The 15568-nt window shown below is 43.6% G+C and overlaps 1 protein-coding gene across 3 annotated transcripts in view; it reads right to left on the bottom strand.

The window, feature by feature from the left end:
* LOC137614331 (gamma-tubulin complex component 6-like) overlaps positions 1-15568 on the bottom strand; it is a 184980-nt gene that overhangs the window by 134876 nt on the left and 34536 nt on the right. For all 3 annotated transcript variants that reach the window (XM_068344095.1, XM_068344094.1, XM_068344096.1), the window contains exons 7-8: positions 9575-9768; positions 1542-1689 (exon numbers count right to left, since the gene is read on the bottom strand). In XM_068344095.1, the coding sequence (XP_068200196.1) occupies positions 1542-1689; positions 9575-9768 (342 nt within the window). The remainder of the gene's footprint in view (positions 1-1541; positions 1690-9574; positions 9769-15568) is intronic.

Raw genomic sequence — 15568 nt, 5'->3', positions numbered from 1 at the left:
AACTAAATCAATGACATTCTGTAAATGTACGATCAAAGGAAAATATCACAGATTCTTTTCAAGTAATTTGAAGTTTTCCAAACTATATAAACCTGAGTTCTTTAATAGGAGTAGAATTTCAGCGAAGATGTAACTCATTTGTTAAAATTTCCAACGAGATGTCGGTAGTTAATGGCGTTTAACGGGGGAAGCCCCTGCTGCCACCTGCTAGCTCACCGAATAGCCACTTTGAACTTCTTTGGGGGGCTATGAATGGAGGTCTAAGAGGCACCCATCCGTAGTGAAAACTTGGGCAATCTGGGTGTGTGTGTGTGTGTGTTCCTTTAATGGGAGACTTATCCTTAGGCGGGATTAAGTTGCTGTAACCAGACTGACTGGTATAAAACCCGGAAATATCATACAGTAGGTCCTTAGTAGGGGCAAGAGGGTTGATTTCAATCAACCTCCTATGACTTAAAATTCAAGTGATAGGGTTAGGTTTCAATCAGACAGACGGTCATGTAGGAGCCTATATCCCCAAGGGTCAGGTTGTCTTCAACAGAAGATCAAATTAAAGTGACGAGTTTACCTTACTATCCATACTACCCTTCATCAGGAGGATGGGGGAAAAGTACTTCTAGCTTACCTGTATAAAGGTCCAATCCAATCCTGTGACATAACGGTTCAACAAAGGAATGAGAAGTGGGGAAAAAAAGGCCAGATATTCTTACTTTCATACCAGACTGACGTCAAAACTATCTTAGATGAGAAGCTTTTTGTCCTATGAGAGGGCTAGATACACTACACTAACTGATAAGCTGCTACCACAAGTACTAAAGAAGACATATCAAATGACTTGTGAATGAATTCCCTTAAACAGTGGGCTGTGAAGGTTGTCTGGTATTTCCAGACTCCTGCCTTCAGGAGTTGACCCACTGACAGATTCTTCTTGAAGGCTATTGGCTCTCTTGAAGCCAGACAGAGATGGTGTTTTTGGAGATCTTTTTGATCCTGCTGGATCTGATGAAGAGGATCTGCTGTCAAAGTCTTGAGGGTTGAGCCCGCTTCAGGTTGAACGACGATCAACAGCCAACTTGTTCATGGAGGTTCCACACTGTCGGCAGGGAACTACTGGGCAAGACCGCATGCCTATTACAGGTTTCTCCATACAGTATTACTAACACACAGCAATCTAAAGTAGGAAAAGAAATTAAACACGCCAAATATGGAACACCAGGCATACGGCTATGGCTAATCAGAGAGCCAATGGGGGAAAGGCTTCTCTGCTACCCGCCAGTAACTACCGACACTTTGTTATACATTTGCTGAAATCATACTCCACATTTCTATCAAAGGACAAGGATTAGTATCCATGTAGGAACAAATTAAAAATACTGTACAGATGCTCAAAACCATTTATGGCATAAAGAACACAGAAATATGGGTAGAGATAAAAAACGAATGTCATAAAAATTGTGACAAGGCAAACCTGCCCTCTAAAGAACATAAAAAGGCATGGAAGCTTGGTAAAAAAAAAGAAAGGTGTAGCTACCAGAACTTACATGACACCATTGAAAATTCACCGAAGGCACACCAGTCAAGAGGTACAGGATGTCGTGACAGAGCTGACTTCTCTCCACAACGCACAATGATGCAACTTGCGACTTACTGTGTATATGGCTCCAGATTTCTTGGTATATGGCCCAGATGCTGAAATAATACAATGAACACATGATTTAAAGCAGTATGAAGATAATATTCAGGGGCATTATATCACCTAAGGACTACTGACTGAAAAAAGTGATGCCTCAGCTCACCAGACCCCTTTAAGCTTCCTGTCAGCTAGACTTATGAAAAGGTTTTGTGAATTTGGCCCTTAAGGCTTGGCACTGGAGCCAGGGAAGCCATTCAGTGCCTAGGAGGGACTGGAGGAAAAGTCAAGAAGTTAGAAGAAAGGAGTGATAAAGATAGAAGGCTAAAAAGTAAGTGCTATTTGTGGAGGCACAGTGATGCAGCCAAGACCCTTAAGGAATGCTTGAAGATGTATTTTTTCTAACATAAGTACTGTATTTTTTTTAGATGCATTTTGTAGTTAAACGTCTCCAAGTGAATGAGAAATGCAAAGCCCAATTTAATTCAGGTTCTATACTATAAGAAATGGCTGTTATTTATGAGGTTTTGTGAATGTTAAAGTGAACGCTATCCTACAGGGTCTAAGATTTATCAGGAGACTCCCAAGACAACCGCTGTGTTGAAGGGTAAATAATATAATTATTTAACGGTTTGACCAAATCATGGATCATCTAGTAGAGGCTGCTTACAAGACATCCGCCAAGTTGAGGGGTAAATAATATCATTATCACACAGGATAACCAGATCATGGATTTTTTGGTAGAAGCTGCTCAAACTATATCACACACAACATACTAGTCTCTAAGATCTGAGTTTGCTCTCATTTTAATATAAACTTATTAGATCCTTTATTAAAAACATTACCTTCTGCATCAGATTCAAAACTAAAGAGAAATTTTTGAGGTGCAGACTCTTAAAAGTACTGTAGTAGTGCAGCTGTGATGACAAATTTGAAGTAATTTGTATTTTTCCTAGCGATGCAAACCTTTAGTTCTTAATTAGGAAATATTCTTTCGGCGAAGCTGGAAGCCTAGCTACTAAACTTCTAGTGAGGTGTAACTAACCCAAAGCTAGTCAGTGGGGGTAGAGAGGTAGAATCGGCTACCCTGCTCACACACACCTGTGTCCTATCGTCACTTTTGCTTGCAAGCAGGACTTACTAGGGGAAAGGCGATGGCTGGCCAATTTGTATAAAGAGCTCCAGGGAAGATTCACCCCTTAAGGTGGATGGAAGTCCTAGCCAATTGGCTGGTTTTTGACCAGAAGTTTTCCACCATTTGTGCTACGCAGGTATACATGGGAAAACCCTGACACCTCGCTAAAACTTACGTGCAATAGCACGCTTTAGCGGCCTGAGCAATCTGTGTGATTGTGTGATACTAACAGTGTGACTAGTACAGGTAAGAACTCTCAGAGACGTAGGAATCTTTGAACCAACCATAGACGTTACCCAAACCCACCTCGCCAGGGGTTAAGGGAACGTAACAAGTATATATTTCTAACCCAGGTTGCACAAGGGAAATGGTTTTACCTGCAGATAGAGGAAGACGGCTTGTGGAGTACCGCAGGTGCTGTTCCCCAAGAGATGAGATGATGAAAGAGAGAAAGAGCCAGTCATTCTTACCATTCATCCCAGACTTAATCCCGGGGAACCTCTGCCTTCCACCATTACCATCATTATATTATTTGCTAAGCGACAACCCTAGTAGGAAAAGCAGAATGTTATTAGCCCAGGGACCCGAACAGGGAAAATAGCCCAGTAAGGAGAGGAAACGAGGAAAAATAAAATATTTTAGGAATGTAACATTAAAATAAATATTTCCTATATAAACTATAAAAACTTTAACAAAACAAGAAGAAAAATTAGATAGAATAGTGTGCCCGAGTATACCCTCAAGCAAGAGAACTCTAACTCAAGACAATGGAAGACCTTGGTACAGAGGTTATGGCACTACCTAAGACTAGAGAACAATGGTTTGATTTTAGAGTGTCCTTCTCCTAGAAGAGCTGCTTACCATAGCTAAAGAGTCTCTTCTACCCCTACCAAGAGAAAATTAGCCACTGAATAATTACAGGGCAGTAGTTAACCCCTTGGGTGAAGAAGAATTGTTTGGTAATCTCAGTGCTGTCAAGTGTATGAGGACAGAGGAGAATCTGTAAAGAATAGGCCAGACTATTCGGTGTATGTGTAGGCAAAGGGAAAATGAACCATAACCAGAGAGAAGGATCCAATGTAATACTGTCAGGCCAGTCAAAGGACCCCATAACTCTCTAGCAGTGGTGAAGTACAGTAATACCACGACATACAAGTGTCCCAACATACGAGAAATTTGAGATACGAGGAAAGTTTTGAGGAAATTTTTGCCCCGAGATACGAGACAAATTTGAGATACCAGGATACAAGAAGGTTCCCTATGAGGCCGCTAGGTGGCCGAGTGTGCTAGAGGCTGTTCATGAGGACAGCATCGCTCGCTCTTTCCCGTCGGATCTCCGTCGCGTAAAGTTATCTCCGAGCATCGGCCGTAGTGTTTGCATTTTTACCTCTTTTTTCGTTAATCAGTACAGAATTAAGTGAATAAGCAATGGGTCCAAAGCAACCGAGTGCAAACAAGGGTAGTGAAAAGAAAGAGCATATGATGACAATCGAGAAAAAGCCTGAAATAATCGAAAACCAGAGACTGGGGTACGAGTGACTGAGCTGGCTCGCCAATATGAGAGGATTACATCAACAATATGTACCATCCTCAAGCAAAAGGATGCTATACAGATCACCAAGCCTCCAAAGGACTAACCAACCTTTCCCAGCTGTGCAGTGATATTCTTGACGAGATGGAGAGGCTTCTTTTAATATGGATAAAGGAGAAACAGTTGGTGGGAGATAGCATGACCAAGGCGATCATCTGTGAATAGGCCAGCAGAATCTACGATGACTTGAAAAGAAAGTAAGCAGCTGAGTGTACCACTCAGAAAACCCACGTGCTTTCAAGAGCCAAAGGATCTTGGAAGAAAGACTGCAAGTGATGTGGCACGCTAATGCTAAGGCTCGGGTTACGCGGCATTTCTTCACAAAATGGGTTAATCTGTACTTTGGTCCGGCAGTCAAAAAATATTTGGACGAGAAAAGCCTGCCAATGAAATGTCTACTCGTCCTCGACAATGTTCCTGGTCACCCTCCTGGTCTCGAAGAGGACATTCTTAATGAGTACAGGTTCATCAAGGTTCTACATCTCCCGCCCAACACCACGCCACTCCTCCAACCCATGGACCAACAAGCAATTTCCAACTTTAAAAAACTGTACACGAAGCATTTGTTCAAGAAATGCTTCAATGTCACAGACAACACCAATCTCACCCTTCATGAATTTTGGAAGGAACATTTCAATATCGTCAATTGCTTAAAAATTATTGACGATGCATGGCAGGGTGTCACACGAAGAACTCTTAATAACGCATGGAAGAAATTGTGGCCAGCTTCTGTCGCTGAGAGGGACTTTAAAGGGTTTGATACGCCAGACCATGATGAACCCGAACCTATTGTGGTGGATGAAATTGTATCTCATGGAAAGTCCATGGGGCTGGAGGTAAATGAGGCAGACATGAACGACCTTGTCGAGGAGCATCAGGAAGAGCTCACGACACACGATTTGATCGAGCTCCAGGAGATGCAACATTCGGACGTGTTGCAGGAGCTCAGTAGCGAGGAGGAGGTGGAAGAGGAGGACCAACTTTCTACGAAGGAAATCAGAGACATGTTAGCGAAGTGGCAGGAGTTTTCTGATTTTATGGAAAAGAGGCACCCGGACAAGTTGGCGTGTGGTTGTGCATTAGCATTTTGTGACGACACTTGTATACGTCATTTTCGTAACATTTTGAAGGGGAGACGAAAGCAAAAATCCCTAGAAAGGTTCCTTTTAAAAATGCCGGCAAAAAGTGAAGGTGAAAGCAAGTCAAAAAGAGCCAAGCTGGAAGAAGAAAAGTAAAAAAAAAGGAAAATGAAAACAAAATTAGAATCAAGTTTAGTGTAACGTAAGATTAACATTTATTTTTAAGTGTGTGTACAGTAAGATAATTTCATTTTAGTTAAATTTAAAGTTTAAGTTATGTTACGTAATGTTACAAAAGTGTAACGTACCGAACGTGTTGCCGTCAAGTCTCTCTCCTCCCCGTTCTCTCTCCCTCCTCCGCACACACTGCCATTAGCCGCTACCGTCCGTCTCGAAAGTAAGAACTCCAAAATAATGTCACATTTTATTGCAGATCATAACCAGTAGATAGGTATTTGTTATTTAGTGAGCGTAGAATGTGAATTAGAACAATTAAAAACATGTTTTTCCACTGTAATACACTGCTTTTAGGTGTTTTTTCAGAGGGTGGGAATGGATCAATTTGTTTTTAGATATTTTATACATTGATCTGAGATACAAGCGAATTAACATACGAGCTCGGGTCCCGGAATGCATTAAGCTCGTATCTCAAGGTATTACTGTGTCTCAACGGGAGGCTGGTGCCCTGGCCAACCTACTACCTACCATGTGCTACTTGTCCTTCAAGGAGCCCGAGGTGTTTAAACCATTTATTGTGTAGCCACCACAGGCCCAATGGAGAACGTTTCCATATTCCTATGGGTCACATCTTACAGGTAGTGGACGGTGAAGGTAGTTTGATGCTTTCACATACCAGCTTGCAGGACCTAAGTCACACAATAATTTTTCTTGAATGCTAGGGATGTACTTATGCCCCTAACCTCATGTGCTCTAAGTCTCCTCGTCTGAGGAAAAGGCACAAGATCTAATGCCGGGTCTATGACCTTGCGAATCCATGTAAAGATCGTGTTCTTGGTGATCCTTCTCTTGACCTTCCCAGTACTAAAGAAGAGTACTGCCACTTGGGGGCGAGCTCCTGCAATTCTCTTGAGGTAGCACCTCAACCTCTTCAATGCACAAAGTAGCAGGTGATCTAGATCATCAGATACACTACGAAGACTACCAATCTGGAAGAACCCAAATCTGGGATCCGTTGCTGCCAGGTTTTAAGGTCTGGAGATAGACTCATAAATGACGTCAAGTATTACCTGTACCAAACCCTGAAATGGGAGATGTCGATGTCGTAAGAAAGGGTTTGGCCAAACAGGAAGGTTCTCCCAAGTGTCAGGTGAAGAACTGATGTTTGAAATGGCAGCACCAAGGATGCTCCTTTCTGAGATCACAACAAACTGACCATGTTCCACATAGGCGGTCTAACCTACAGTTGAGGAACAGGTACGTTGGAGACTCCGATTGAGTACAGACAGATCCAACGAAGATTTCATTCTCACGCCAAAGGCTAGGTCAAGGATGACCCTAAAGGGTCAAAGGGACTCCGGTATCACTGGAGTAGTGGGGTAGAGAGGGGCGATACCCTTCTGCTACCTGCACCACATAGGGCTGCCGGCTTTACCTGGTAGACTTCGGTTGATGATTCCCGGCGGTAACCGTACATTTTTTCGGAACAGGTTGCGCGAAAACTCTCTCTCCTCTTTCCATGTGGTTGTCTTTGAACATCGTGACGAGGAGTGGGGTCCCTTGTCACCTTTAAGAACAGATGTACAGTAGAAGGTTTAGAAACCATCCTGCATGGTGCCACCTAGGATCTAAGAGGGTCATCACCCGGCCTGGATGCCTCTCTTTGCTGAACGATCTTACTAGGTCAACCAGAGGAGAGGGGGGAAACCCACAGACATCTACGATGCCCCTTTGGTCAGAAGACCCCTAAACGAGTGTTTGGGGTAAAGGTACTGACAAGCAGTACATCGGAAGCTTGTCAATCAGGGACATGGAGGACAGGTCCACTGCCGGTAAAACCTACAATTCGGGACTCTGCTGGGTACTTGATCCACAGACCATTCAGAGCAAATTATCTGAGTCAATACTCAGATTGTCTGCCAGAACATCTCCCTTGTCTGGGTTGAGCAAGGTTGCAATGGCGCTGAGAAGTCTTTGTTCATCTTAGCATTCCCCAACTAGTTGGCAAAGGTGCTGAAGAGGAACTTGCCTGATTGTTTGAATATAGGCCACTCTCATGGTGTCATCATTCATCAACACCACGGACTATCCTAAATGGAACTGTTGGAGGGCCATAAAACTACCCTCATTCCAGGAGGTTCATGTGGCAATGATGTTATAAATAGAACCAGAATTCAGAGGCTGTATGATGCCACATATGTGGCCCCTTTCCTCTTTCTGTGGGGGGAGGAGGGAAGAAGAAGATCTAAGAGGTTGGGATCTGACGCTTCCCTGTTGGTCCCCCGCTGCTCCCAGGAGGACAGGTGTCCTTGTCAAATGGAGTAACTTCTCAGAAGGGGTAACAGAAGAGATGGTGACAAGTCTGGTAGGAAAGGGGATACCGTCTCCATCAGTCATTCTAATCTGCTCCCCGAAGGAAAAACTTTTTAGTCTGACATCTAGAAGTACTCCTAGGATCACCAGTTTTGTGTTGGCTGAAGGGAGGGGGAGCACGTCAGGAATGACGACCACGGTGACGCTCTCTAGGGACCGGAGGAACAGCAAGCTGACCGTCAGCAGCAGTCCTATGAAGAGGAGTCTCTATGAGTGAACTCCCTTGGGAGAGAGAAACACTCGCAAGAGTGACATGCCTAGGACTTTCCTTTCCTCCCCCTTCGAAGGATGTTCAGCAACAGGGGAAGCGCAGTCTTCAGCAACGGCAGAAGAGGTAGAACAGGCAGGAACGTCGTCAGGCAGGACAGCAGACGACTCCTCCGATAACACAATGTTGACGAGTGCTAGAGGATCCAACAACTATTGCTGCATACTCGCACCCCGGCGAAGTAGCTGGAGCAGGGCCTCCTTGGAGGACGGACCCGGTAACCCAAAGGACAGCCAAACCTGTAAAAGAGGAGAAAGTGACATGGAACCCCCATGGGGGAGAGGCAGGGCTGCTTCGCTAGGGGAAGCAACACCGTCTCTCGAGGACCGAGGTTGTCTAAGAGTTAGGTGTCCTGCACTACTACTCAACAACCCCGTAGGAGGCCGAACGAGCAGATTTGGAAGAAGGTAGGGAAGCGGAAGAAGCCTTGGGTCTCTTCTGCTTCGAAGGTTAAAAGAGTCCCGCTTAGACTTCTTTTTACGTCGCCGAAACCTTTCCCAGTGGGAGGCCGACCACTCCCGACACTCAATACACTTATTTAACACATCACATCGTTGACCTCTGCAGGTAGGGCAAAGGGTGTGAGGATCCGTATCTTTGGTGGACATGAAGGTACCACAGGTGCAGCCGTCAGGACCAGGGCAGGTATACATTGTCGTGGGCAGAAGTCAACGCACACACAAACACTGGAAAGAAAAAGCATAAAAAGCAATAAATGGCAGTCCAAAAACTGCAAGGACAAAGAGCGGCAACGATCGTTCACCACTGAGCCAAAAGCAAAGTGGGCTCAGTCACAAGTGTGTCAGTGAAGGGGGGTAGCTAGCCAACACCCTTATTCCCCGCTAACTAGCGGGATGGGTAGTTAACCCTAGCTAAATTTTAATGGCTCGTCCTTTCAGCTTCGCCGAAAGTCATATCCCTAATAAATAGCGCAGGTTTGTATTCCAGTTGTGGGACAAAACTAAATTTTAAGTCATCATACTTTATTTGGTACACAGTAGGTAATATAGAAGAAAAGGATAGGGATGCTCATCTGAGATAATATAGCCATGTAATAAGAAGAGAGGAGGTGGAACCAATCTAGAGAGCTAAGAACATGTCAGTAATGGGGAGGAGGAGTGTGGGGCAGCAGCAGATCAGATTGATGGAATTGTTGAAGAGGGACAGGGGGAGCGTGAGACCTGGAGGAAGAGGATGCAAGAAATAGAAATAGATGGAGAAAGTTGAGTTGAATGGCAAACCACACTATACTGTACAGTGGGACTAATATGGTCAAAAGAAGAATAAGAATCAAATCTAGTGTTTAAGGAAATGAACTTACTTATGAGCAGAATTTGGACCAGCTTCTGACAAGAAGGGTTTCTCCTTACTGACAGGCGGGTGACCCACATTTTCCCAGGTACGACGCTGAGTTATTGGAGGTCCTTGTAATACTTTTTCCCAAACATCCTCTTCCTCTTCTTCGGGAACTTGCCTTGAACTTGGCCGTGTATCATAGCCTTCATCGCTACCAGCCTAAAATATCAAAAGTCACTTCTTCATTACACTACTATCAAAGCTCATTAATATATGAAAAAAAAAAAACTTTGCTTCTGCATTCAATCAAGTGTTTCAAGTTTCATTTTCATTCATACAATCCTACCATATTATCAAAAACTCCCAGTCCAGCAGAACAAAAGAATATACTTAGATTCATATTTCAAAACTAATGAAAAAATGGTTACTGGTTACCCAGGACCTACCTCACTAAGGGGAGGCCTTGCCATATTTCACTTTATTAACCCTCCGCAAAATAATAAAACCAAATAATAACAATAATAAATAGTGGAATGAGAGAGGAGTTATCTATAACCTAAAACCAGGTGAGAAGTTCCAAACAGTTACTACTTTTGCCTAATTTCTGACTTCAATATATAATTTTCCTTCAACATTTACTATGACTTCATTATTCATTAATTGTAGGGCATTACCATTAAAAAACATTGTGATATAAGAGAGGGTCAAAATTAAGAGATGTTACAAACCATACCAAAGGTCAGAGCAAGGTACTATACAGTACTTTCCCTCCATATACAGTACAGTACTTATATAAGAACCAGAGGTGGGAGATGATGGCCTTAGGCAAGGAAATGCAAAGTCATAATTTGGAGTTTATTCCATACACAATGATGTAGCACACAAAAATATATAAGTGACTGTAGTACAGACCATCTTAAATGGTAGAATACGGATTTGATATGCAAAAGCTGTAAAAATCTATCTCTAATCCTGTTTCCCCTAATTCCATTAATCTTCATTGTTTCATGAAGCAAATATTCCTTCTACAGTATCACCATCCTCGTTGAAGTTTTAGTGCTAGATTTCCCAGCAGGATTAAATGTCCGGTTAGCTTTCTCGAGTCTCTTCTATTTTGTGTGCTGCTTAAATTTTACCTTAACTTGGTATTCATTTACTGTATGTTCTTTATCCGGGAAATTTTTGGCCTTCCTGTTGGTTGGGATCCTGTTACATACGTATCCATGCTGTCTTCGTGACTGCCCTTCCCTCTCTCTGTCTTTAAAATCTGTCTACTTTCATGCCAATCTCTAGTATCTCCATATTCATAATGCTCGTCTTGAAACTACATAAAGTCGCATTGTAGGCCTTTGGTAACTTTTTAGGACTATCGGCAAATTGCTATCTTTAGGTCAACAATTTTATAGATTTCACTAGTAAACATGACTTGACAACCTCTGTGAGAGGGTTTAGGAAAGCACCCCCAGGTCTATAAGCCTCCTACTTGTTGGTCACAGCTTGGATGAAGAAGGTTAATGATCAGTCACTTCCTTCTGATATTCACAAACCTTGAATTTCTGCAAAAGATCCTCCAATTCTACTATCATCTCCACTTAGGCATAAATTTTGTCCTGATTCCAGGCTCTTTTTGCTCTGTTTATCATTAACATGTCACAAATTTTTTAATCCATTCGTATTTCTCCTAATCATAAAAACTTGAGATCTTACAATTTCCAATAATGTACAGAAGTCCCTTGGTTGTGGTTAATAAGTTTCCATGATTGGCCTTGATTTTATTGCTCCTTTTGACTGTGTTAGACATGAGGTTCTTGTTTTCAACTTAAATAGATGGGAATACTTGGGTCTTTTCTTAAAATCATTATTGAATTTTTAAGTAACATATTACAGAGTGGTTTTTGATGCACACTATATAGTGACTATAGGAATGTGATATCTGGTATACCTTAAGTTAATGTTTTTGACCCATTACTTTTCATACTATATATACATGATGTATGATTTGGCCTAGAAAATTGTATATGCAGAAGCTACTACTTTTTGCATCTATTCCAATTCCTGAATGTACAGTAATACCTCTAGATACAGAATTAATTTGTTCCGAAGTGCCTTTCGTATCATGAATTTTTCGTATGAGGGCAGTTTTACATGTAAATTACCTAATTCGTTCCTAGCCCTAAAAAAACACCACATGAAATTTTATAATAAAGCTATACTGTACAAACCACAATGACATACAACCAAATACTGTAAATTTGAAGCATTCAATATTATTATTATTACTGTATTATTACTTTTTAAGCTACATCCCTAGTTGGGAAAGCAAGATGCTATAAGCCCAGGGGCTCCAAAAAGGAAAATAGCCCAATGAGGAGAGGAAACAAGGAAAAATAAAACATTTCAAGAAGAGTAACAATATCAAAATAAATATCTCCGATATAAACTATAAAAATGTTATTTTCATTAGTAAAATAAATTTTTGAATATACTTACCCGATAATCATGTAGCTGTCAACTCTGTTGCCCGACAGAATTCTACGGAAGGGATACGCCAGCGATCGCTATACAAGAGGGGGGTGTACTCACAAGCGCCACCTGTGGCCAGGTACTGCAGTACTTCTAGTTGACACCACCTCAATTTTTCCTCGGTCCACTGGTTCTATGGGGAGGAAGGGTGGGTCAATTAAATCATGATTATCGGGTAAGTATATTCAAAAATTTATTTTACTAATGAAAATAAAATTTTTCAATATTAAACTTACCCGATAATCATGTAGCTGATTCACACCCAGGGAGGTGGGTGAAAACCAGTGTACATGTATATCAAGAAGCTAAGTATCCCGTATTTCATATTATCAGTTATTCAAAATAACAATGAAATTACAAGTACCTGGTAAGGAAGTCGACTTGAGCCATTACTCTGCCTTAAATAAGTTCGTCTTCCTTACTGAGCGCAGCGTTCCTCTTAGGAGGCTGAACAACTCTAAGGTGCTGAAGTATCAAGGGCTGCAACCCATACTAAAGGACCTCATCACAACCTTTAACCTCGGCGCTTCTCAAGAAAGAATTGACCACCCGCCAAATCAACAAGGATGTGGAAGGCTTCTTAGCCGACCGTACAACCCATAAAAAGTATTCAAGAGAAAGGTTAAAAGGTTATGGGATTATGGGAATGTAGTGGCTGAGCCCTCGCCTACTACTGCATTCGTTGCTACGAATGGTCCCAGGGTGTAGCAGTACTCGTAAAGAGACTGGACATCTTTGAGATAGAATGATGCGAACACTGACTTGCTTCTCCAATAGGTTGCATCCATAACACTCTGCAGAGAATGGTTCTGTTTGAAGGCCACTGAAGTAGCCACAGCTCCCACTTCATGTGTCCTTACCTTCAGCAAAGCAAGGTCTTCTTCCTTCAGATGAGAATGTGCTTCCCTAATCAGAAGCCTGAATAGTAAGAAACTGAGTTCTTAGAACTTGGAAAAGAAGGTTTCTTGATAGCACACCATAAGGCTTCTGATTGTCCTCGTAAAGGTTAAGACCTTTTTAGATAGTACCTAAGAGCTCTAACTGGGCAAAGTACTCTCTCCAGTTCATTCCCCACCAAGTTGGACAGGCTTGGGATCTCGAACGACTTAGGCCAAGGACGTGAAGGAAGCTCGTTTAGCAAAAACCGAGCTGCAAGGAACATGTAGCCGTTTCAGATGTGAAAACAATGATCCTGCTGAAGGCGTGGATCTCACTTACTCTTTTAGCTGTTGTCAAGCACACGAGGAAAAGAGTTTTTAATGTGAGGTCCTAAAAAGAGGCTGATTGGAGAGGTTCAAATCTTGATGACATAAGGAACCTTAGGACCACGTCTAGATTCCAGCCTGGAGTGGACAACCGACGTTCCTTTGAGGTCTCAAAAGACCTAGGGAGGTCCTGTAGATCTTTGTTGGTGGAAAGATCCAAGCCTCTGTGGCGGAAAACCGCTGCCAACATACTTCTGTAACCCTTGATCGTAGGAGCTGAAAGGGATCTTACTTTCCTTAGATGTAACAGGAAGTCAGCAATCTGGGTTACAGTGGTACTGGTTGAGGAAACTGCATTGGTCTTGTACCAGCTACGGAAGACTTCCCCTTGAGACTGATAGATTCTGAGAGTGGATGTTCTCCTTGCTCTGGCAATCGGTCTGGCTGCCTCCTTCGAAAAGCCCCTAGCTCTTGAGAGTCTTTCGAAAGTCTGAAGGCAGTCAGACGAAGAGCGTGGAGGTTTGGGTGTACCTTCTTTACGTGAGGTTGACGTAGAAGGTTCACTCCTAGAGGAAGAGTCCTGGGAATGTCGACCAGCCATTGCAGTACCTCTATGAACCATTCTCTCGCGGGCCAGAGCGGAGCCAACCCACGTCAGCCGTGTCCCTTTGCGAGAGGAGAACTTCTGAAGTACCCTGTTGACAATCTTGAACGGCGGGAATGCATACAGGTCGAGATGGGACCAATCCAGCAGAAAAGCATCCACGTGAACTGCTGCTGGGTCTGGAATCGGAGAACAATACAACAGGAGTCTCTAGGTTATCGAGGTAGCAAACAGATCTATGGTTGGCTGACCCCACAGGGCCCAAAGTCTGCTGCAAACACTCTTGTGAAGGGTCCACTCTGTGGGGATGACCTGACCCTTCCGGCTGAGGCGATCTGCCATGACATTCATACCGCCCTGAATGAACCTCGTTACCAGCGTGAGCTTTCGATCTTTTGACCAGATGAGGAGGTCCCTTGCGATCTAGAACAACTTCCACGAAAGAGTCCCTCCCTGCTTGAAGATGTAAGCCAGGGCTGTGGTGTTGTCAGAGTCCACCTCCACCACCTTGTTAAGCTGGAGGGACTTGAAGTTTATCAAGGCCAGAAGAACCGCCAACAACTCCTTGCAATTGATGTGAAGTGTCCTTTGCTCCTGATTCCATGTTCCCGAGCATTCCTGTCCGTCCAAAGTCGCACCCCAGCCCGTGTCTGATGCGTCCGAGAGGAGACGGCGGTCGGGTTTCTGAACAGCCAAATGTAGACTTCCTTGAGAAGAAAGCTGTTCTTACACCACGCGAGAGAAGACCTCCTCTCTTCGGAAACAGGAACTGAGACCGTCTCTAGCGTCATGTCCTTTATCCAGTGAGCAGCTAGATGATACTGAAGGGGGGGGAGGTGGAGTCTCCCTAACACGATGAACAGGGCCAGCGATGAAAGTGTCCCTGTTAGACTCATCCACTACCTGACTGAGCATCGGTTCCTTCTCAGCATGCTCTGGATGCATTCTAGGGCTTGGAAGATCCTTGGGGCCGACGGAAAAGCCCGAAAAGCTCGACTCTGAAGATCCATACCCAGGTAGACAATGGTCTGGGATGGGACGAGCTGAGACTCCTCAAAATTGACCAGGAAGCCCAGTTCCTTGGTCAGATCCATAGTCCATCTGAGAATCTCCAGACAGCGACGACTTGTGGGAGCTCTTAAAAGCCAGTCGTCTGACGGAGCCGGACACAAGGTCATGGTACTGCTGCACAGTCTGTGAACTGTCAACCATGGGGAAGCGAGGAAGTACAGTGACAACCCGAAGCTGTCTAGACTGTCTGGGTCGTACAGACAACTCCTTATCGGGTTGCTGAGGTTGCCGCACTGCGTCACAACAAGTCACTTCTGCTGGTTGTTGAACGTCTTCCCAGTGACACACTGACTCCGTAAACAAAAAATCCTCTAACAAGGACTAAGCTTGGACTGCATGTCTTGCAACACAGCTCAAGGTCTATGGGAGCAGGTGTGGTAACAGACGGGGTTAGCGACTGAAGTGGAACCATTACCTTCCCTGGAAGCATGTTATGCTTAAATAAAAGTCCATAGGAGGCTACGCAGCTAAAGGCTCCTCTCCAAATGACAGAGTCCTCAAGGGAATATCAGAAGGAGGGAGAAAAGCACTTTCTCATCTACAGGGACCATATCCGAGAAAAGCTAAGTTCTCTCAGTGAGGGTTTCACTGGTGCAAAAGCAGCAGACTAGAAGGC

This window comes from Palaemon carinicauda, chromosome 20, assembly GCF_036898095.1.
Source record: "Palaemon carinicauda isolate YSFRI2023 chromosome 20, ASM3689809v2, whole genome shotgun sequence".
In the NCBI taxonomy this organism is placed as follows: domain Eukaryota; kingdom Metazoa; phylum Arthropoda; class Malacostraca; order Decapoda; family Palaemonidae; genus Palaemon; species Palaemon carinicauda.
This window is presented reverse-complemented; position numbering and strand designations above follow the sequence as displayed.